Source organism: Ranitomeya variabilis, chromosome 8 (assembly GCF_051348905.1).
Source record: "Ranitomeya variabilis isolate aRanVar5 chromosome 8, aRanVar5.hap1, whole genome shotgun sequence".
Lineage (NCBI taxonomy): Eukaryota > Metazoa > Chordata > Amphibia > Anura > Dendrobatidae > Ranitomeya > Ranitomeya variabilis.
In genome coordinates this window covers 17,115,619-17,137,775 of record NC_135239.1, presented here as the reverse complement: position 1 = coordinate 17,137,775, position 22,157 = coordinate 17,115,619, and the positions used below count along the sequence as shown (strand labels likewise).

At 42.7% G+C, this 22,157-nt stretch overlaps 2 protein-coding genes and 1 long non-coding RNA gene across 17 annotated transcripts in view; 2 read left to right on the top strand and 1 right to left on the bottom strand.

Moving 5' to 3' along the window:
• Positions 1–3,694, top strand: part of SGIP1 (SH3GL interacting endocytic adaptor 1) — a 92,891-nt gene extending 89,197 nt beyond the window's left edge. For all 12 annotated transcript variants that reach the window (XM_077277475.1, XM_077277473.1, XM_077277474.1 and 9 more), the window contains one exon: positions 821–3,694. In XM_077277475.1, coding sequence (XP_077133590.1) covers positions 821–843 — 23 coding nt within the window. In that variant the 3' untranslated portion in view covers positions 844–3,694. The remainder of the gene's footprint in view (positions 1–820) is intronic.
• LOC143788094 (uncharacterized) lies at positions 5–10,832 on the bottom strand. 2 transcript variants are annotated; one of them, XR_013218551.1, is made up of 3 exons: positions 10,547–10,832; positions 232–356; positions 5–150 (listed from the first exon to the last, which is right to left on the bottom strand). It is a non-coding gene; the product is annotated as an uncharacterized LOC143788094 (long non-coding RNA). The 2 variants fall into 2 exon arrangements; XR_013218550.1 differs by having other exon boundaries at positions 241–356.
• DYNLT5 (dynein light chain Tctex-type family member 5) lies at positions 10,473–22,123 on the top strand. 3 transcript variants are annotated; one of them, XM_077277480.1, is made up of 6 exons: positions 10,473–10,608; positions 12,727–12,870; positions 13,054–13,145; positions 14,346–14,470; positions 17,529–17,728; positions 21,988–22,123. In XM_077277480.1, the coding sequence occupies exons 2-6, from the start codon at positions 12,752–12,754 to the stop codon at positions 22,073–22,075; spliced, it is 624 nt and encodes a 207-aa protein (XP_077133595.1). In that variant the 5' UTR covers positions 10,473–10,608; positions 12,727–12,751; the 3' UTR covers positions 22,076–22,123. The 3 variants fall into 3 exon arrangements, with proteins under 3 accessions (XP_077133595.1, XP_077133598.1, XP_077133597.1); XM_077277482.1 differs by having other exon boundaries at positions 10,504–10,639; XM_077277483.1 differs by lacking the exon at positions 21,988–22,123 and having other exon boundaries at positions 17,529–19,169.
• The last annotated feature ends 34 nt before the right edge of the window (positions 22,124–22,157 follow it).

Sequence of the window (22,157 nt, the reverse complement as noted above, 5' to 3'; positions counted from 1 at the left end):
CCAAACGAACAGTGATTCCAAATGAATTTCCTGCAAGGCTTCAGCAAGTAAAGTCTCTAGAATCCACATATAAAGATTTTTGCATCTATTTTTGGAAAATCTTGCACCAATACAACTCGAACGGGTCTGTCAGGCATTTTTCTGGAATTCCTAAATGATAAATATACTTTTGTAAATCATAACTAGAAATATTTACCGTTAGGTCGAAAAGGGACGTAACTGAATGCGCACCCATCATACCCTTTCATTACATGGACAGCCCATCGCAGCAATTGTAAGAACTTCAACATGGTGCTGAAATTAAGGTCTTGTATCTCTGTGTTGAAATTCTTCAAATTTTCATGCAATGTTTCTCTCTGAAGGAAAAATGGAGGTTACGCACACATTGCAGTAATGCAGCAATTTTACTGCAACCCATGGCGACGCCATAGCCAAAAAATAATCAATTAATTAGTAGTGTAATTCATTTCTAAATCTTAGTGCATTTACATTACTAAAGATACATTTGCAAACACTTCATAAGCCACATTGACACAGCCTGATACATTTTACAGGGATCAAAAAGGATATTTCTCCCTTTAAGAACAGATATTATTTGCTTCATAGCTTGTTTTGGGTATTTTTTGTTTGTTTGTTTTTTGTTGTTTTTTTTATTCCTGTGGGTAATTTTTGGGGAACAAAGTTCTAAAGTGTCACCATATCCCCATTTTTTTTCCCTTCTGGCTGTATTTAATGGACCCATTGAACTGAGCATGGACAAAACTGTAAAAATCTACTCCATTTACAGCTGATTTTCTTTTTTCTTGTATTTTTCTTTTAGGAAAGTACCTGGCTGATGTGTAATGGTGGATTGTGCCCCAAGGAGCAATGTTCCTCTACAGGTTGTAATTTTAAAGCTCATGAACATGAACTCTTATTTGGAACGCGGGAAAGTTCTGCTGGAAGTTGCGTCAACTTCTGCCCGAGCATTTTCCGCAGAGACCTTCGTGTTGCCCCGTCCTGCAGTATTTATATCTAGGTGTAATATTGTTGATGGTTTTAAAGCAAAAAAAAAAATGTAATTATCGTATTTGTAAATTGTACTTAATTCAGTAAGGCTGTATTTTGGCAGTTAGACTCTCGTTTCGACATTTTACCATTGATAAATGGATGTAATTTAAGCGGTTATATATACATATAAATATATATAAAGGGAAAAAAACAGAGTAGTAATGCTGAATGGCACACTCTGGATATAAGGAGACTTTTGTGTAAATATAAAAGAGTGGGCGGCAATCTGCGTCCCTCCAGCAGGTGTGGAACTACAACTCCCAGCGTGACAGCTTAACTCCATAACGGCTTGAGGGCCCACAGATTGCAGCCCACCCATATATAGATTCAGATGTATAATATCAGTCGCTCTGATAGGGGGTGCCTAAGGTGTAAACAATGTCTTGAATCTTTGTCTATGCACATGACTACAACCTCCAAACATGCGAACCATTTGGACATGACATTTGCATGACCACGTCAGAAGGTTTTCCTGGGATTGGGGGAAAAAAAAAGATAATAAAAAATAGAAACTACACAGAACAAGGTTTGTCAAAAAAGTCAATAAAGCTTTCGAATACAAAATCAAGGGACATTACAGCGGTTGTGTTATTTTGGAACCCTGAATCGGTATTACTAATGCCAGGAGCAGAGCATTGTGGGAAATCTATCTGAATTACTACAGCTAGCTAGACATGTTTGGGTCCTGTAGCCATATTTACGAGAGGCGGTTTCTACTATTACATCTGAATAATAAGGTTAAAGGGGATCTCTCAACAAGGGTTGGAACCTCTGCACCAATCTACATCCTGACCGGAAACAGATTTTTTTGTTTTTTCTTCGGGGGGGGGGGGTACTAGTGAGATATTTCCCTTGCAGTGGCCGCTGCAGGAGCAATGAAATATTATATTCTGGCCATTCAGTTGATAAATTGGGGAAAAAGTGTCCATATATTATCATCGACGGCCATTCATCAAGTCTGGAATTTTTTAAGTTAGTCCCGATGAAGCGGGTTAATGATTGCATTTCTTAATTAATTTGGCGCATCTTTCCTCTGCTGTGCCCCACTGAATGCATTCACGAACTGGGTAACATTGATATCATCATTTACACCACTTTTAAAGCTTACATGATGATGATTTGTTAATCCCGGCCCAGTTTCCAAACAGGTTTTCAAAGATTGAGAGGACTAGCGTAAAAAAGTAAATACAAGAAAATTGCGTGACTGAGTTGCACAAACATTTTGCAACACTTCAGTACTGTTTTACGCCACAATTCTGGCAAAAACCTAATGAATTTTCTTCCCCTTTAAAGTCTTACAGGTAAAAAAGCCTATAGAGAGGGGTCCGCTCTATCAATAGACAACCCCTTTAATGAGTGCCATTGACTAACTCCGCAAATAATATACATCAATGGTGAAAATTTGCCACAAAAAAATAAAATAAAAGGAGAACTGAAGTTATGAAAAAAAAAAAAATGGGCAGTGTGGATAATAAGAGCCCCAATATGTGTAATCCCTGTAACAGCCAGTTGGTGCTATGTAAAATATCGCAACCTCAGCACGTGTCCCATGTTATCGAGGTGCAAAGCTGGAGTTACATTGGCTCGTGTAAAGACTGCCGTGTGTTTTACTTATAGATATTGATATTTCGATAAATGATTTCAAACCTTGAACGCCTGAAAGAAAAAGTTGCATGTACTATTGAGTGACTCCCCATAGTCTAACAATTACGAGGGTGGTGAGGTCACAGATCAATACCAGTCTACATACAATATAAAGGGCAGGAAGAGAAGAATCATCGTGTTTCCTTTATGTCCTTTTAAATAGCAAAAATGACAGTTTTTGCCCATACCGTCCAATCGGATCACTTTTCAGACACGAAGGCCAATGAGATCACAATGCAGATTGTGTGACGAAGCCGTCCGCAGGACCATGAGAGGCTAGAGACATTATGGAGGCAATACATGACCTTCAGAGGAGTCTGGGCAAAACGGATACAGTGAAGTATAGAGCACTAAGCACTGCATTCAGTCTGAACGAGCAGAGCTGAAGCGTAAAGAATGGGGAGGTATAGAGCAGTATCCTCTGGAGGTGAATTACTGACAATGCCGGCATGACAATTGTTTTGCTTATGTTATTGTTGCTTCTACCCTTTGGGCTGAACTTCAGTAAAAAACACATCCCATAGACGAAATTATCTCAATCTGCGTGTTTTTTTTTCATAATTTCAGTTTGAAATTTGCAAACTATTTTGTGGCCTTTTAACTCTTCTAACACGAAGAAGAAATGTGGTGGGAGTCACTGGAAAGTGAAGCATGGTGCAGGATCATATAGGGGGAGGGTTGGTGATTTACGCAACAGTTGATTTACCCTTGAAAACATATAGAGACTTTATAGTGTGACACATTATGTTTTATTACGGTTTTTATTTTCATGTCGCCTGGACCAAGTTTCCATTCATCGCTTCCCGGAGGCTGCGAAAAGAGACATTTGTTTCCACTTATTTCCAGGCATCAGTTTGTCACCATTTTCGGTGAATTCCCCGCTGTAACGTTTGCTGTGAGGTCTCCCTGTTCTAGTCTGCGGAGTTTCATGCTTGAGATTTTAGTTTCTGTCTATTTAATGCATCCCAGTTATTTTATTAAAAAAAAAATTGAAAAGAAACGTTCTGGTTTGCCGCATTTTCTTTATAGCTTTGAGGAGACAAGAACGACAAACTAGTGAGCGCTCTTATATCGTGCAGTCTGGCTCTATGAATTCTCGTTATAACGCTGATGATGTATCATACAGTAACACTGTAAGGGGCTCACCTCATCTCTCACATATATCCACATACATATGCCAGAAATGTATTGTACAATGTGGGACAGCTTCGTCTCTTTTTTTTTTTTTTCAGAACCCTCCTTTGTGTTCTCCAGATAGTTCTCTATATAGGGCACATCTAATGGATATGTCATATTTGTGTTAGATGGGAATATCCCTTTAAGCTTCCTATTTGCTGTTTTGCCCGTTAGCTATATCTCTCTACTCCCTCATATGCTTTCAATGGGGAAAGCAAAGTAATCAGCTTTCATACTCAGCTGTGGTAGATTCTCTTCCAGAAGAACAAATGGATTGGGCACTGCAAGCCCGATTCTTCTCTCTTGACTTCGTCTGTCTGGCAAGATTTGGGAGGCCTCCATACTAGTGATGAGCGAGTGTACTCGTTGCTCAGGTTTTCCAGAGTACGCTTGGGTGGTCTCTGAGTATTTGTGACTGCTCAGAGATATAGTTTTTATTGATGCAGCTGCATGATTTACAGCTATTAGCCAGCCTGAGTACATGTGGGGGTTCCCTGGTTGCTAGGTAACCCCCACATGTAATCAAGCTGTCTAGTAGCCGTAAATCATGCAGCTGTGGTGACTAAAACTAAATCTCCGAACACTAACAAATACTCGGAGACAACCCAAGCGTGCTCTGGAAACCCCGAGCAACGAGTATATTCGCTCATCACTACTCTATACACATTAGATGGGTGACCGGTTTTGCGAACAACACAAGGAATCAGCTGACTTTTCACTAATATTTATTCCTGAGTAATGTGTGACTGGGAGGCCGCCTGCTGCGGCATAAACCTCCTTCCTCCCTCATTTTCTACTTTAGGAAGCCAGCATCCTACAACGGTTCACTTTATTGGGGCACATTATTCCAATTTAATTGCCTTTCCCTCCTCTATATTGAATTCTCCCTTAAGATGGTGACCATCATTGCTTGTCTAAATGGGCCTCCATACAATTGCACTACCAGGGTGCAGTTGACCCAAGTAAAATGGCAACTACAATTGTATTGAGGCCCATTTAGACAGGTAAGCATCTCTGCCTGTTTTTGTTTTTTTCTAGAATATTGGAGGATTTTTTTCTCTTTTTGTGACCATCATTGCTTGCCCGATGATTAGTAGCGTGCTCTCACTGCTGATTTATCATCGCGCAGACATGGTAGGTCTGTTGTAGAAATTTCTGTGACCTCCATGTATCTAAATAGGGCTAACATAAATGCAACCGCTGCAGATACACCCCCAATCACATCTAAGGAACGGAACGTCCAATTGCAGACATTTCTGTGATTCAGCCATCTGTGAAAATACTTACAGAAAAGTGTGGGAGCACAGGGGGTTAAATCTAGATTGTGGTCGCCATTAGGCTTACGTCTCGTGTATATGCCTGACTGTGGCAGTAGGCACCTAGACTTACATGAGTGGGGAGGACCAAGTCCGTGTGAGCAGCTTCGGTCAGAAGTTTCCAACCTTTAGGAATTTAGAATTTTTCTATTCACTTACAGCAACGAAGACGATAAGCGACGTGCGATACAAAGTTACTTTTCTGTGGACACGGCTGCTACAATGTAGAAACACATTGTAATGGCGGCTCTACGATGTGAAGTCCCGCACCTCTGTGTCCACCATATCTGAATCCACGTCATATACTATAACCCTAAAATTCCCAAGATGTTCTAAAATGGGCAGTAACTGCTGTCTGACCGACCCCGAAAAAACTGCAGTAAATGTCAGGACCGCACAGCAATCTTTATGACTTACTCTGGCACTTGGTCACCTCCAACCCCAATATTCTCCCGATAAATAGGGTTACTCGTGACTAATCTGCTCAACAAATCCATCCCGGTCAAAATATTTGTACTAATCGCCTGTCCTCCATTTTCCAGTCCGCCAGGTCCTAAACTAAAGGAGACCACAGCAATTAATGGTTCAGTACCTGCAGTTCTGGCTCCTCGGCCACAGACGGCGGTGGCCGGCAAACCCTGGCAAGGGCCGGGACCAGCTCTGCGCAGGTCTCACATCATGTACATGGCTGGTGTGGGGGCTGCGTGTTATAAGTGGGGTTGTGAGCGGAGTCCGCTGTTCTGGGGCCATTCAACGGACGGAGATCAGACCGCAAAAGCCTCCTTTCAGCATCACTACTGGGCCTGATGGATTTCTCGTCTGCCATGTTTGTGCTACTATGTAACCGGTGCCTGGGTTCAGAGGAAAGCGGTAATTGTACAAAACGCTGCGATATTACAGAATTGTACAAGTAATCGCAGGTTCAATTCCTCTAAGAGACTGATAAAAAAGACATATTTCCGTTACTAAAAGTTCACTTCTCCCATTTCCTGGAAATGTAAAAAGATTTAAAAAAAAAAAATAACTTTTTTGTTTTGCCGCATTTTCTGCCAGAGCCTATAAAATACCAGAATATTTATCCTGAACTCTGAACACACAAAAAAGGCTGATTAAGGCTACTTTCACACATCCATCTTTCGCCATCAGGCTGGAGTCACACTTGGCGTAAGACAATACGCCACGTATTATACGCCCGTACTACGGCCGTAATACGGAGAAATGTTCCCAAAATAGTGATCCGTAGTCAGGGTGTGTCAGCGTATTTTGCGCATGGCATCCTCCGTATGTAATCCGTATGGCATCCGTACTGCGAGATTTTCGCGCAGGCTTGCAAAACCGACATCTAATGGATTTATGTGCTCAAATGTTCAGGAAAACATATATACAGTATATATACAGTATATATATATATATATATATATATATATATATATATATACACTCACTGGCCACTTTATTAGGTACACCTGTCCAACTTCTTGTTAACACTTAATTTCTAATCAGCCAATCACATGGCGGCAACTCAGTGCATTTAGGCATGTAGATATGGTCAAGACAATCTCCTGCAGTTCAAACCGAGCATCAGTATGGGGAAGAAAGGTGATTTGAGTGCCTTTGAACGTGGCATGGTTGTTGGTGCCAGAAGGGCTGGTCTGAGTATTTCAGAAACTGCTGATCTAGTGGGATTTTCACGCACAACCATCTCTAGGGTTTACAGAGAATGGTCCGAAAAAGAAAAAAAATCCAGTGAGCGGCAGTTCTGTGGGCGGAAATGCCTTGTTGATGCCAGAGGTCAGAGGAGAATGGGCAGACTGGTTCGAGCTGATAGAAAGGCAACAGTGACTCAAATCGCCACCCGTTACAACCAAGGTAGGCCTAAGAGCATCTCTGAACGCACAGTGCGTCGAACTTTGAGGCAGATGGGCTACAGCAGCAGAAGACCACACCGGGTACCACTCCTTTCAGCTAAGAACAGGAAACTGAGGCTACAATTTGTACAAGCTCATCGAAATTGGACAGTAGAAGATTGGAAAAACGTTGCTTGGTCTGATGAGTCTCGATTTCTGCTGCGACATTCGGATGGTAGGGTCAGAATTTGGCGTAAACAACATGAAAGCATGGATCCATCCTGCCTTGTATGGAGCATCTTTGGGATGTGCAGCCGACAAATCTGCGGCAACTGTGTGATGCCATCATGTCAATATGGACCAAAATCTCTGAGGAATGCTTCCAGCACCTTGTTGAATCTATGCCACGAAGATTTGAGGCAGTTCTGAAGGCAAAAAGGGTCCAACCCGTTACTAGCATGGTGTACCTAATAAAGTGGCCGGTGAGTGTATGTCATTGAGACACATATATATATATTCTGTATTTAGATTTCATTCGGCGCGATATCTGTGAACAGCCGGTAATTCAATTGCCGGCTTTTCATTTCTCCTGCACAAACCCAACAGGATATGAGACATGATTACATATAGTAAACCATCTCATATCCCCTTATTTTTTTTGCATATTCCACACTACTAATGTTAGTAGTGTGTATGTGCAAAATTTTAGCTCTGTAGCCGCTGAAATAAAGGGTTAAATGGCGGAAAAAATTGGCGTGGGCTCCCGCGCAATTTTCTCCGCCAGAGTGGTAAAGCCAGTGACTGAGGGCAGATATTAATAGCCAGGAGAGGGTCCATGGTTATTGGCCCCCCGTGGCTAAAAACATCTGCCCCCAGCCACCCCAGAAAAGGCACATCTGGAAGATGCGCCTATTCTGGCACTTGGCCACTCTCTTCCCACTCCCTGTAGCGGTGGGATATGGGGTAATGAAGGGTTAATGTCACCTTGCTATTGTAAGGTGACATTAAGCCAGATTAATAATGGAGAGGCGTCAATTATGACACCTATCCATTATTAATCCAATTGTTGGAAAGGGTTAAAAAACACACACACACACACATGATTTAAAAGTATTTTAATGAAATAAACACAGCGGTTGTTGTAATAATTTATTGCTCTCTCAATCCATTTCCAGGCCCTCGCTTGGCAAAATAATAAACGCACAAGATACATACCCTCTGATGTCCTATCACGTCCAACGAGGTAATCCATCTGAAGGGGTTAACTAATATTACAGGCACGAGCTGCGATAAACCACTCGCTCGTGCCTGTAATCCCCCGGGTGCTGAAAGGAAAGCTGGATCTGTACTTACATTGAGTTGCGGTGATGCGCCCCTGCTGGATGTTCTCATGAACTGCAGCCTGGGAACTTTTTCCCACGCTCCAGGTCATATGAGGACATCCACCAGGGGGCGCATCACCGCGACTGAAGGAAATGTAGGTCAATGACCTACATTTCCTTCATTCTCCGGGGAATTACAAGCACGAGCACAGCTGCATTTAGCAGGGCTCGTGCCTGTAATATTAGTTAACCCCTTCAGATGGATTACCTCGTTGGACGTGATAGGACATCAGAAGGTATGTATCTTGTGCGTTTATTATTTTGCCAAGCGAGGGTGTTCCTGATGGATTGAGAGAGCAATAAATTATTACAACAACCGCTGTGTTTATTTCATTAAAATACTTTTAAATCATGTGTGTGTGTGTGTGTGTTTTTTAACCCTTTCCAACAATTGGATTAATAATGGATAGGTGACATAATTGACGCCTCTCCATTATTAATCTGGCTTAATGTCACCTTACAATAGCAAGGTGGCATTAACCCTTCATTACCCCATATCCCACCGCTACAGGGAGTGGGAAGAGAGTGGCCAAGTGCCAGAATAGGCGCATCTTCCAGATGTGCCTTTTCTGGGGTGGCTGGGGGCAGATGTTTTTAGCCACGGGGGGGCAATAACCATGGACCCTCTCCTGGCTATTAATATCTGCCGTCAGTCACTGGCTTTACCATTCTGGCGGAGAAAATTGCGCGGGAGCCCACGCCAATTTTTTCCGCCATTTAACCCTTTATTTCAGCAGCTACAGAGCTGAAATTTTGCACATACACACTACTAACATTAGTAGTGTGGAATATGCAAAAAAAAGGGGGATATGAGATGGTTTACTGTATGTAAACCATGTCTCATATCCTGTCGGGTTTGTGCAGGAGAAATGAAAAGCCGGCAATTGAATTACCGACTTTTCACTAACACCGCTGCGTATTTCTCGCAGGTCACACTGCAGGTCCGTGTGGAATCCGTATTTTTCTCGCCCCCATAGACTTTCATTAGCGATTTTTTTGCGCAATACGCTGACAAACGCAGCATGCTGCGATTTTGTACGGCCGTAGAAAGCCGTATATTACGGATCCGTAATATACGGCTAATAGGAGCAGCCCCATTGAGAATAATTGTGCCGTATGTAATGCGAGTTTTACGGACGTAGTTTCTGCGCTCTTACGTCCGTAAAACTCGCATGTGTGACGCCGGCCTCAGACTCAATCTGGCAAAAGATGCCGCCGGATCCGTTTTTTTTTCCCATAGACTTGTATTTGCGCCGGATGGCCTCACGTTTCTTCCGGTTTTTGCTGGATCCGGCAAAAATGTTGTTTCCGGCGTTACACAGTAACCGGTTTTGGCTCCAGTGAAAAAGCCTAGCTAGAATGGAAGCCTATGGGAGGCGGAAGGTGCCGGATCCGGAAAATGACGGATTCCGGCTTTTTAAACTGAGCATGCTCCAACTTTTTCTTAATCCAATTATCTGGATGTGCTAGTCGGATCCGTCGCATCAGTTTTTCACAATCTGCAACATCCGTTTATTTTTCCTACATTTGACGCATTGTGCCTGATGGCAAAAACCTGATGTGTGAAAGTAGCCGAATTCAAGAAGAAAAGTCGTATTGTACGGACTCCAAAGTGCTGATTATAGAGACTAGGGCTCAGAATGTGAAATGAAAAAGTCTTGGAAGGCGAGGAGGAAAAATGAGAATCGAAGAGGTCATAATAAAACTGGAGGAAACCTGCAACTTTTCTGCTGCACAAGGAGTGAATAATCATCAGCTCAATCATCAGTCAATAATCATCAATCAATAATCATCAATCAGTCAATAATCATCAATCATCAGTCAATAATCTTCAATCATCAGTCAATAATCATCAATCAATAATCATCAATCATCAGTCAATAATCTTCAATCATCAGTCAATAATCATCTGCTTTTAGCATGAAAATGATCTGACATAGAAAAAAAAATCTCATTGTATCTTTAGCCTAAAATACAGGTTTGTTAAAGAGCAGCGAAACAAGGAGGCGCTAGGACCCGGCTGCCACCTTCAAGCTAAAGAAGGACATCGATGACGTCACCGGAACTGCCCGTCACTTTCACAGTGGCTGTACAGTGATTCGTCGGCAAAAAGGAAGTCCCGCCCTCTCACCGGCTGCTTCGTTGCCTGGGCAACAGAACGCTGTCCTGGTTCTGATCGCGGAGCAGCAGCAGGTACCGACCCCCGGGGCAGTGCACGATCATAGTACGGTCGCTATTGCTGCCCTCGTAATAACGCTCAGCGGGGAGGGGGATAAACAGCGCTGCGCCCGGTGATACAAGCGCTCCTCTGCTGCCATGGCAACCATTGTGTGGAGCAATCTATGGAATGATTCCATTGTATCACTGGGCCATATTAACCCCTTCATGACTGGGCTTTGGGTTTTTTATTTACTTTTTTGCACTTACATTTTGCTTCATCTTCTCCCTTGAGCCGTAACTTTCTCTTTTTCTGTCCCTGCAGCCGGGCGAGCGCCTGATTTCTGCAGGACGAATCGTAATTTTTAATGACTCCGTTCACTTTACTGAAAAATGGGAAAAAGATCAAATGTGGTGAAATAGTGAAAAACCAAACCGAAGTTCCGTCATTATTCTTTGGGTTTTGTTTTTAGGACGCTCATTGTACTGTGGCGGGGTCACTGGAGTGCCAAGGTGGCAGTGCCGGCCCTTCTGCGGACCCCCTGCCGCACCAAGCCCCCACCAAGTCAATAAACACCCTGTGTTTTGTGGAGGGTTTGTTTGGGGGGGGGGGGGGGTTAGGATTTTGGTCACGCAGATGTTTTATAATAATTCATAATTTGTCACTACATTTTTTGCACATTTGTAATTGTTCCCCTGTCTGTGGAGCACAGGATCTAACTTTTTTCTTTGCACAGTTGAAATCTAACATGAAATATTGTGAAGCTTATTAATGGCGCGGTGTAACTTTTACTCTAAATATGGGGAAAAATAACCGTTTTTGAATGTTCGTCCATTGTAAAGAATTTGGTGCAAGATCCGGTATTGCAAAAAATATATAAAAAAGAAAACTAAAAAATGATTTAAAAAAAGGCAATTGATGAATTCGGGCCAAAAGATTTTATTTTGTGGGTTTTTTTTCAAGCGCTTCTAATGGGTTATCCCATAATCAGCATATGTGATCTATCCGAAATATAGGTGATAAATGTGTAATCATTAGGGGTCTGGCTGCAGGAACCCCCCAACAATTGGCAGAACAGGAGGCCCAGGGGCTTCAGTGTGAGCAGGTGACGCCAACGCTCCGATCACGGTTTATGGGCTCGCACTACAGCTCCATTCACACAGGGATCCTGTTCTCAGTGGAGGTCTCAGCAGCCATCGGACCACCACCAATCATGTATTTATCTTCTGTCCTGAGCCTCGGTGATGGGACAGAAAAATTAAAGGGCTCCTGAGAAGATTGGCTCCATATAAGACACCCTTCTTGTTAGCAGCATTGTGGGTATCTAAGGAAATGACCGCTCAGGTGTCGCACTCCCCCCACACCCGGGCCGTCCGGTCTGAGCAGTGCCGGGTCTGTATAGGCCTCATTCCTGGTTCTCACTGTTTCATCTGTATCCTTAACTACCCAGTCCGTGAATGAGTTAACAGCTGGGATCCCCAAATTCAGGACCCTTATCTTATATCTAGGATCAAATCAGCTAATAAAAGTATCTCTGGAAGACTCCACAGGCTTGTGCATTACAAGGAAAGTTTATTAATGTCATTGGAAACTGTGTAATGCTTCATTTCTCCTGTGGTGGCGCTATAGGGAAATTGTTGCAGGTTCACCTAAGGTGATTGCTTGGCTTATCGGCAGCAGGACGCTCTGTACTCGGCTTTTCAGTGCGGTTCCAGGTTGAACTGTTATTATAGATAAGCAAAAATATTCACGCCTCCCTGGTCCGGCATCCTGGTCAGTAGTCAGTGGCAGCGGGACCGGGCAGTGCCAACTTCCTCTGCCAGCACACAACATCTCGGGGGTCTAGTAATCGCAGGAGGCGCCCAGGATGCCATGGAGGACCCAAGCAGGCGCCTGACCTGTGAGAGTGCATCTTTTCGCTCATCTCTAATTCTTACACAATCTGACACTTGCCTGAAGTTATGTGCTGCGCAGCTTTGTGTGTGTGCAGAGACTTTCCCCCGATGTCATTGTCACTTTTTCATATTGTCCCAATAATAAAACAAAAAAGATGCCGCCAAGTCCAGCGATTATAAGGCTCTTATTTATTGCGTTTGTTACTAATTTGACTACTTTTAATGTAATTTACAAGACGTTTTTTCACCACCCTGCAGTGACCTCGCCCCAATATTTAGAGCAATGTCTGACGCTGCAAAAGACAAGGCCGCTCGCCTGCTGAAGAAGAGAGGAAGCATTTCATCGCTGAGTAGTCATGAAGTCCGACATCGGGAAAGCCTCAAACCGCGGGAGTCCAGAGAGTATGTACATCTGATGGTTTATGGGATAGAGGCAGATACACACCCAGTAAAGGGATTTCCACTGACACTTATATAATATGGTCATAAGTCATAGTGACATAGTGACCTCTGGCCCTGAAGATTTATGTGTCAGAAAAATACAGGACAATATTCTAAACCTCCTGTCACTGATTTCCCTTACAGTTCTTTAAGTACAGTGTCTTATATCGACGAACCTGGGCATCACGATGACATCAGCCGTCCAGCAGTGCAGATGGAAAACACCTACCAGTTAGGTACTAAATATCATTGGAGGGTAGATAACAAGAATATAACTACTATAATACTGCCCCTATGTACAAGAATATAACTACTATAATACTGCCCCTATGTACAAGAATGTAACTACTATAATACTGCTCCTATGTACAAGAATATAACTACTAAAATACTGCTCCTATGTACAAGAACATAACTGCTATAATACTGCCCCTATGTACAAGAATATAACTACTATAATACTGTCCCCTATGTACAAGAATATAACTACTATAATACTGCCCCTATGTACAAGAATATAACTACTATAATACTGCCCATATGTACAAGAATATAACTACTATAATACTGCTCCTATGTACAACAATATAACTACTATAATACTGCCCCTATGTACAGGAATATAACTACTATAATACTGTCCCCTATGTACAAGAACATAACTGCTATAATACTGCTCCTATGTACAAGAATATAACTACTATAATACTGCCCCTATGTACAAGAATATAACTACTATAATACTGATCCTATGTACAAGAATATAACTACTATAATACTGCCCCTATGTACAAGAATATAACTACTATAATACTGATCCTATGTACAAGAATATAACTACTATAATACTGCTCCTATGTACAATAATATAACTACTATAATACTGCTCCTATGTACAAGAATATAACTACTATAATACTGCCCCTATATACAAGAATATAACTACTATAATACTGCTCCTATGTACAAGAACATAACTGCTATAATACTGCCCCTATGTACAAGAATATAACTACTATAATACTGCCCCTATGTACAAGAATATAACTACTATAATACTGTCCCCTATGTACAAGAATATAACTACTATAATACTGCCCCTATGTACAAGAATATAACTACTATTATACTGCCCCTATGTACAAGAATATAACTACTATAATACTGCCCCCTATGTACAAGAATATAACTACTATAATACTGCCCCTATGTACAAGAATATAACTACTATACTACTGCCTCCTATGTACAAGAATATAACTACTATAATACTGCCCCTATGTACAAGAATATAACTACTATAATACTAATAAACTAATAAACAGAATAGTAAAACGAGATATGGTCTTCAATTAATTTTCGCCTTTCCTTGTCAGTAGTAGTTCACATTTTGTGGCAGGTCGTATATTGCGTACTAACGTATAATGCCATTTTAGTTCCCGCTCGCCGTTTTCCTGTGGCCACAGTCAATAATATATTGAAGGATGTCCTAACGAGTTATCTGCAGGAGGAGAAGTATGAGGCCGAGCTCTGCAGACAAATGACCAAAACAATCTCAGAGGTGAGAAATTACTTGGATCTTCAGATACTGGAGTAATACACCGCTCAAAAAAAATAAAGGGAAAAAAATCCCACATCCTAGATATCACTGAATGAAATATTCCAGTTATAAATCTTCATTCATTACATGGTGGAATGTGATGAGAACAATAAAACCTAAGAATGATCAACATAAATCACAACTAATATCCCACGGACGTCTGGAGTTGGAATGATGCTCAAAATCAAAGTGGAAAATTAAGTTACAGGCTGATCCAACTTCAGTGGAAATGCCTCAAGACAAGGAAATGATGCTCAGTAGTGTGTGTGGCCTCCACGTGCCTGTATGATCTCCCTACTAGGGTTGAGCGAAACGGATCGGTCATTTTCATAAGTCGCCGACTTTTGGCAAAGTCGGCGTCTCATGAAACCCGACCCGATCCCTGTGTGGGGTCGGCCATGCGGTACGCGATCTTGGCGCCAAAGTCGCGTTTCGTATGACGCGTTTAGCGCCATTTTTTCAGCCAATGAAGGAGCGTGGGCAGAGTGATGACATAGGGGTTAGCGGCGTGCACGCCTATCATCATTTTATCGCTTGTGCGCAGTAGGGATTTGCAATGTGTAACACGAGATTTTCTGTGCTGGGACGGAGGAGGGAGAGAGAGAGAGAGATTAATTTTCCCCATTGACGTGCATAGGGTTTCGTGTTCCGGCCGATCCTCGACTTTTCGCAGTAATCGGCCGATTTCGCCCGACTCGACTTTTCAAAAAGTCGGGTTTCGCGAAACATGACTCGACCCTAAAAAAGTCAAAGTCACTCAACCCTACTCCCTACAACACCTGGGCATGCTCCTGATAAGGCGGCAGATGGTCTCCTGAGGGATCTCCTCCCAGACCTGGACTAAAGCATCTGCCAACTCCTGGACAGTCTGTGGTGCAACGTGACGTTGGTGGATGGTGCGGGACATGATGTCTCAGATGTGTCTGGGGAACGGGCGGGCCAGTCCATAGCTTCAATGCCTTCATTTTGCAGGAACTGCTGACACACTCCAGCCACATGAGGTCTGGCATTGTCCTGCATTAGGAGGAACCCAGGGCCAACCGCACCAGCATATGGTCTCACAAGGGGTCTGAGGATCTCATCTTGGTGCCTAATGGCAGTCAGGCTACCTCTGGTGAGCACATGGAGGGCTGTGTGGCCCTCCAACGAAATGCCACCCCACACCATTACTGACCCACTGCCAAACCGGTCATACAGAAGGATGTTGCAGGCAGCAGATCGCTCTCCATGGCGTCTCCAGACTCGGTCACGTCTGTCACATGTGCTCAGGGTGAACCTGCTTTCATCTGTCAAGAGCACCAGGCGCCAGTTGCGAATTTGCCAATCCTGGTGTTCTTTGGCAAATGCCAAGCATCCTGCACGGTGTTGGGCTGTGAGCACAACCCCCATCTGTGGACGTCGGGCACTCAGACCATCCTCATGCAAACGGTTTCTAACCGTTTGTGTAGACACATGCACATTTGTGGCCTGCTGGAGGTCATTTTGCAGGGGTCTGCCAGTGCACCTCCTGTTCCTCCTTGCACAAAGGCTGAGGTAGCGTGTCCTGCTGCTGGGTTGTTGCCCTCCTACGGCCCCCTCCACTTCTCCTGGTGTACTGGCCTGTCTCCTGGTAGCGACTCCAGCCTCTGGACACTACACTGACAGACAACGCAAACCTTCTTGCCACAGCTCGCATTGATGTGCCATCCTGGATGAGCTGCACTACCTGAGCCACTTGTGTGGGTTGTAGAGTCCGTCTCATGCTACCATGAGTGTGAAAGCACAACCAACATTCAAAAGTGACCAAAACATCAGCCAGAAAGCATTGGTACCGAGATGGTCTGTGGTCCCCACCTGCAGAACCACTCCTTTATTGAGGGTGTCTTGATAATTGCCAATTATTTCCATCTGTTGTCTATTCCATTTGCACAACAGCATGTGAAATTGATTGTCAAACAGTGTTGCTTCCTAAGTGGACAGTTTGATTTCACAGAATATTGATTTACTTAGTTATATTCTGTTGTTTAAGTGTTCCCTTTATGTTTTTGAGCAGTGTATGTCTTCTTGTTCTGTTTCTGATGCTGACGGATCGTAAGATTCAAATTACTTGCATTTTTTATGCTTCTTTATGGTCAGGGCTGGGGAGGAAACTAGGGTGTTAATAATTCAATCAGACCCTCAGCTGGTTAACAAAAGAGACTCCACGATGCCACAATGTGCTTTATAAGGCTATGTTCACACGTTACGGATTCCGCTGCGGAATTTTCCGCAGCGGATTTGATAAATCCGCAGTGCCAAAAGTACTGCGGATTTTATCACGCTTTTTTGTGCGGTTTCCACTGCGGTTTTAGACACCTGCGGGTTTCTATAATGGGGCAGGTGTAAAATCGCTGCGGATTTCGCACAAAGAATTGACATGCTGCGGAAAATAAACTGCTGCGTTTCCGCGCGTTTTTTTCCGCAGCATGTGCACTGCGGTTTTTGTTTTCCATAGGTTAACATTGTACTGTACACCGCATGGAAAACTGCTGCGGATCCGCAGCAAAAACCGCAACGTGTGAACATAGCCTAAAGCTTCATGATCAGAGGAGCAGATGATATCCTAGTGACTTCCATGGAATATACACTATAGAAATGCAGGGACGCAGTTTGTGGTGCGGGTCCAACGTTATTTAACGATTCCGTAACTTTCCGTTCTGACCATTTTCAGCATCTCTGCTTGCTGTCTGTCCAGTGTAACAGATGTAATAATTCTTACCAGCGAGGGTGTTATACAATTGTATCCAGTAGACGATTCTCTGTTATTCAGACACATTAACGGCACAAGTCACACACTGGACCTGATCGTGGTTACAATGTGTCAGTGCAGGAGAAATGTATTAGTGTGGAGTCCTAATTGTTTGGCTCACAGAGGATTGTCGGAATTGATACCTCTGGTTATTGGGCTTCTCACCAATAGGAACTGTGTTTAGCATTTTAGTGGAAGATCCCTTTAATTAAAGGCGACGTTGTGATATTTTGTATCTTTTCTCAATCTCAGGTTGTGAAGGCCAGAGTCAAGGACCTGATGATCCCGAGGTATAAAATCATTGTTCTGATCTACATCGGACAGCTGAACGATCAGAACATGCGCGTGGGGAGCCGCTGTATCTGGGACCCGGCGTACGACACCTTCTCCTCCTACACATTCAAGAACAGCTCCCTCTTTGCCCTCGCCAATGTCTACGCTGTATATTACGAGTAGGTGACGGTCAGCGATCGGCGGCACATGGGGAGCTATAACCTATGGCTGTCGGGTATGCTGGGAGTTGTAGTTTCACAATAGCTTCGGGCAGCATCTGCTTATAGCTGTGTATGTGTAAGTTCTTCAGATGAGCAAAATGATTTGCAGGACCCTGATCCAGCGGCCATGTCAGTAGTCCATGACTACGAGACCCCTCCTGGCATCTTCCACATCTCATCTCGCCAGGGCTAGTAATCCTGAGAGGCTCCAAGAGGTTCACAAGGCGCTGACTGTTATGGCTCCTGGGTCAAGGTCTTGAAAATTAATTTTCTCAACTTCAGTATCTACATCCCCCCCTTCAACTAACCATCATGGTTTCCTGGGGCTTGTAGTTCACATCGGCTGCAGATTTCCAAAATTTTACACTAAATCATGTTCAATTTCAAAAGAATTCTCTAATAGGAAAATCCTCAATATTGTGAGTCACTGTTTCTAATCTGTTCCTGGGAAAGCTGGGTGATTACCAATACGATCTCCATTACTTCTTCCCACAATTTTTCCCAAACACCTAGATTGTAAAACTGCTCAGTCGTGCAGTGATTCTCCCCCTCTCACCTGTCGCTCCACGTCTTGAATTGCCTTGCAGAGTTCTGGAAAAGCTGAGTGACAGCTGTATTGGAAACCTTACTGGCTGTCACCCAGCTTTTCCGCAGTGAGATAAATGCAAAATATGAGTCTTTTCAGCTGAGAATGTCTCCCCTGGGCACCTCTTACTTCGGGTGAGATGCAATCAGAAATGGAAGACAGCCCGAACATTTGTGCAGGGCAACAATCTCCAACCTGTGTGTTTTCTGGTTTCCATAGACCCATTTTGTAAAAAAAAAATAATATATATTTATTGCGTAAATTTCTAAATGATGGGAACAAAACGATGAATTTGTATAATAATAAATAAATGAAACAAGTATGTCTTCCTGCCCTAATTCTACAAAGATGTGGAAATAAAAAATCAACCAGAATTTTGCAATAAACGATACAATCATATTAAAAAAAATGCCTGGTGGTTCTAATACAAGTGTGTAATAATGCAGTAAAATTACGTACGGGCCTTTAATGGGATTGTACGAGATTCAGAAACAGCGCCACTCGTGTCCAAGTGGCAGTATCTGGTATTGCAGCTTGCCCCCGGTCACGTCTAGGAGTGGCACTATTCTTTTTGATCCAATCCAATTTCTTAAAAACTGTAAGTAAACTTTTATAAGTTGTTTGCGTTATAGCCCCTTCATCTATGTGCAAAAGTTTTTTTCGTTTTTAGAGAAGGTCCAAGACAAAAAAAAGCAAAATATTGATCGCTCTAAAGGCTTGACGGAGTTTTAATTTCTATTATAAATTTTATTTGCTGTTCATATTTTCAGTCTTTTTGAGTGTTTTTTTTTTTTAGCTTTAGGTTTTGAAAAACGGTTGGTGGAAAAAAATAGTGCATGCCTCTTCTTTGTTGGAAAATGCTCCAAACTAGGTTGCAAAAGAGGCTTAAAAAAAACACGCAGGAAGGAAAAATATTCCAAAAAGAAGTCTGAAAAAGTATTGAAAACCACTTCAGGAAGCGAAAAACTCCTCCAAAAATGTATCAAAGAAGGAAACTGAAGCAGTTTCCACTATGAAAACTTTTAGTTTTTGCCTTTCTCAAAAAATAAAAACTCCATGTGGACATACAGTACAGACCAAAAGTTTGGACACACCTTCTCATTTAAAGATTTTTCTGTATTTTCATGACTATGAAAATTGTACATTCACACTGAAGGCATCAAAGCTATGAATTAACACGTGGAATTATATACTTAGCAAAAAAGTGTGAAACAACTGAAATTATGTCTTATATTCTAGGTTCTTCAAAGTAGCCACCTATTGCTTTGATGACTGCTTTGCACACTCTTGGCATTCTTGTGATGAGCTTCAAGAGGTAGTCACCGGGAATGGTTTTCACTTCACATGTGTGCCCTGTCAGGTTCAATAAGTGGGATTTCTTGCATTATAAATGGGGTTGGGACCATCAGTTGTGTTGTGCAGAAGTCTGGTGGATACACAGCTGATAGTCCTACTGAATAGACTGTTAGAATTTGTATTATGGCAAGAAAAAAGCAGCTAAGTAAAGAAAAACGAGTGGCCATCATTACTTTAAGAAATGAAGGTCAGTCCGAAAAATTGGGAAAACTTTGAAAGTTTCCCCAAGTGCAGTTGCAAAAACCACCAAGCGCTACAAAGAAACTGTCTCACATGAGGACCTCCCCAGGAAAGGAAGACCAAGAGTCACCTCTGCTTCTGAGGATAAGTTTATCCGAGTCACCAGCCTCAGAAATCGCAGGTTAACAGCAGCTCAGATTAGAGACCAGGTCAATGCCACACAGAGTTCTAGCAGCAGACACATCTCTACAACAACTGTTAATAAGAGGAGACTTTGTGCAGCAGACCTTCATGGTAAAATAGCTGCTAGGAAACCACTGCTAAGGACAGGCAACAAGCAGAAGAGACTTGTTTGGGCTAAAGAACACAAGGAATGGACATTAGACCAGTGGAAATCTGTGCTTTGGTCTGATGAGTCCAAATTTGAGATCTTTGGTTCCAACCACCGTGTCTTTGTGCGACGCAGAAAAGGTGAACGGATGGACTCTACATGCCTGGTTCCCACCGTGAAGCATGGAGGAGGAGGTGTGATGGTGTGGGGGGGCTTTGCTGGTGACACCGTTGGGGATTTATTCAAAATTGAAGGCATACTGAACCAGCATGGCTACCACAGCATCTTGCAGCGGCATGCTATTCCATCCGGTTTGCGTTTAGCTGGACCATCATTTATTTTTCAACAGGACAATGACCCCAAACACACCTCCAGGCTGTGTAAGGGCTATTTAACCAAGAAGGAGAGTGATGGGGTGCTACTCCAGATGACCTGGCCTCCACAGTCACCAGACCTGCACCCAATCGAGATGGTTTGGGGTGAGCTGGACCGCAGAGTGAAGGCAAAAGGGCCAACAAGTGCTAAGCATCTCTGGGAACTCCTTCAAGATTGTTGGAAGACCATTTCCGGTGACTACCTCTTGAAGCTCATCAAGGGAATGCCAAGAGTGTGCAAAGCAGTCATCAAAGCAAAAGGTAGCTACTTTGAAGAACCTCAAATATAAGACATATTTTCAGTTGTTTCACACTTTTTTGTTAAGTATATAATTCCACATGTGTTAATTCATAGTTTTGATGCCTTCAGTGTGAATGTACAATTTTCATAGTCATGAAAATACAGAAAAATCTTTAAATGAGAAGGTCTGTCCAAACTTTTTGTCTGTACTGTACCCTGAATGCTAAGTTCACATTAGGCGTCTTTGCTTGGGGGTTTTATGTGTTTTATACCTGAGATGGCAGTTTGGATTAGATAATTTAATTACCGTTTAATTAGATTAGCGATGCATAAAAAGTAAACATTGATCAACAAAGGTGTGAGATTGACCAATGCCTGTGGCTGACCAAGGTGTGTGATTGCACAATGCATGAGCAACTCAATGGCTGACCAAAGTGTGAAAGTTAAACAGTGTCCTACAAACCCAATGCACTGCCAGTGTCTTAGGTAAATGTTTCCAGACCAATTCACCTCCCTCAGCTGTTACATTTGTACGTGTATTTTTTTCATGATCATATGTCTTGTATTGGTGACCTGTGTTCATGTGGTGGAAACAAAGTTGAACTTTGGGATCTTGAAAACCTGCTTCTTTTCTGCCAATAGTGCAGGTTTTCCTGCGAAAAAAAAGGCAGCATAAATGCCTAGTGTGAACTTAGCCTAAATGTTTTGTAGATCAGTAGAGGTCCCACTGATCTCCAAAACGTCTGTGTAAGTGCTGAGCGTTTCTGCAAAGTCTCTTTAGTGAGCTGCATGATGTTTCTACAACGGAAAAAGAAACTGATAAAGTTTAGCTGTACCGTAAGGCTATGTGCAAACGCTGAGTATTTGCAGCAGATTTTTCTATAGCAAAAACCAGAGTGTTGGCAAGAAAAATCCTTAGTAAAATACGTGCGTTTCTGTGTGCATTTTTTATGTGTTTTTACTCGCTTTTTTTCTCTCCTATTCCTTTGGGTGAAAAATACTGCAAAAAAGCAAAAACCCTGAAAGATTTGACATTCTGCAGATTTGAAAAAAAACGCTTTGATTGTTCCAATCCACAATGAAAAAATCTGAGATTTCCGTCTCATTCTCTTTGCTCTTACTGTAAAAGCTGTCTTTTTTTTCCTACAGCAAAAACGCAGTGTGTGAACAAGCCCTAAGTGTAAGAGTGAAGGAAAGGCAGCACGGCCACAACTTTTCCTGGCAGATTAGAGCCTGAATATCATCTGTCACCTCCGACAATCCGCCGCCGCACTGATATGGGGCGATATCGGGGGCAAGCGCTGGCGAGAACTAATGAC

Coding starts and splice junctions, on each gene's coding strand:
- DYNLT5 (XM_077277480.1), top strand. CDS start 12,752: ATGTCTGACGCTGCAAAAGACAAGGCCGCTCGCCTGCTGAAGAAGAGA. Junction 14,471..17,528: donor TGACCAAAACAATCTCAGAG/GTGAGAAATTAC, acceptor TCTCAATCTCAG/GTTGTGAAGGCCAGAGTCAA. Junction 17,729..21,987: donor GTCTACGCTGTATATTACGA/GTAGGTGACGGT, acceptor TTTTTCCTACAG/CAAAAACGCAGTGTGTGAAC.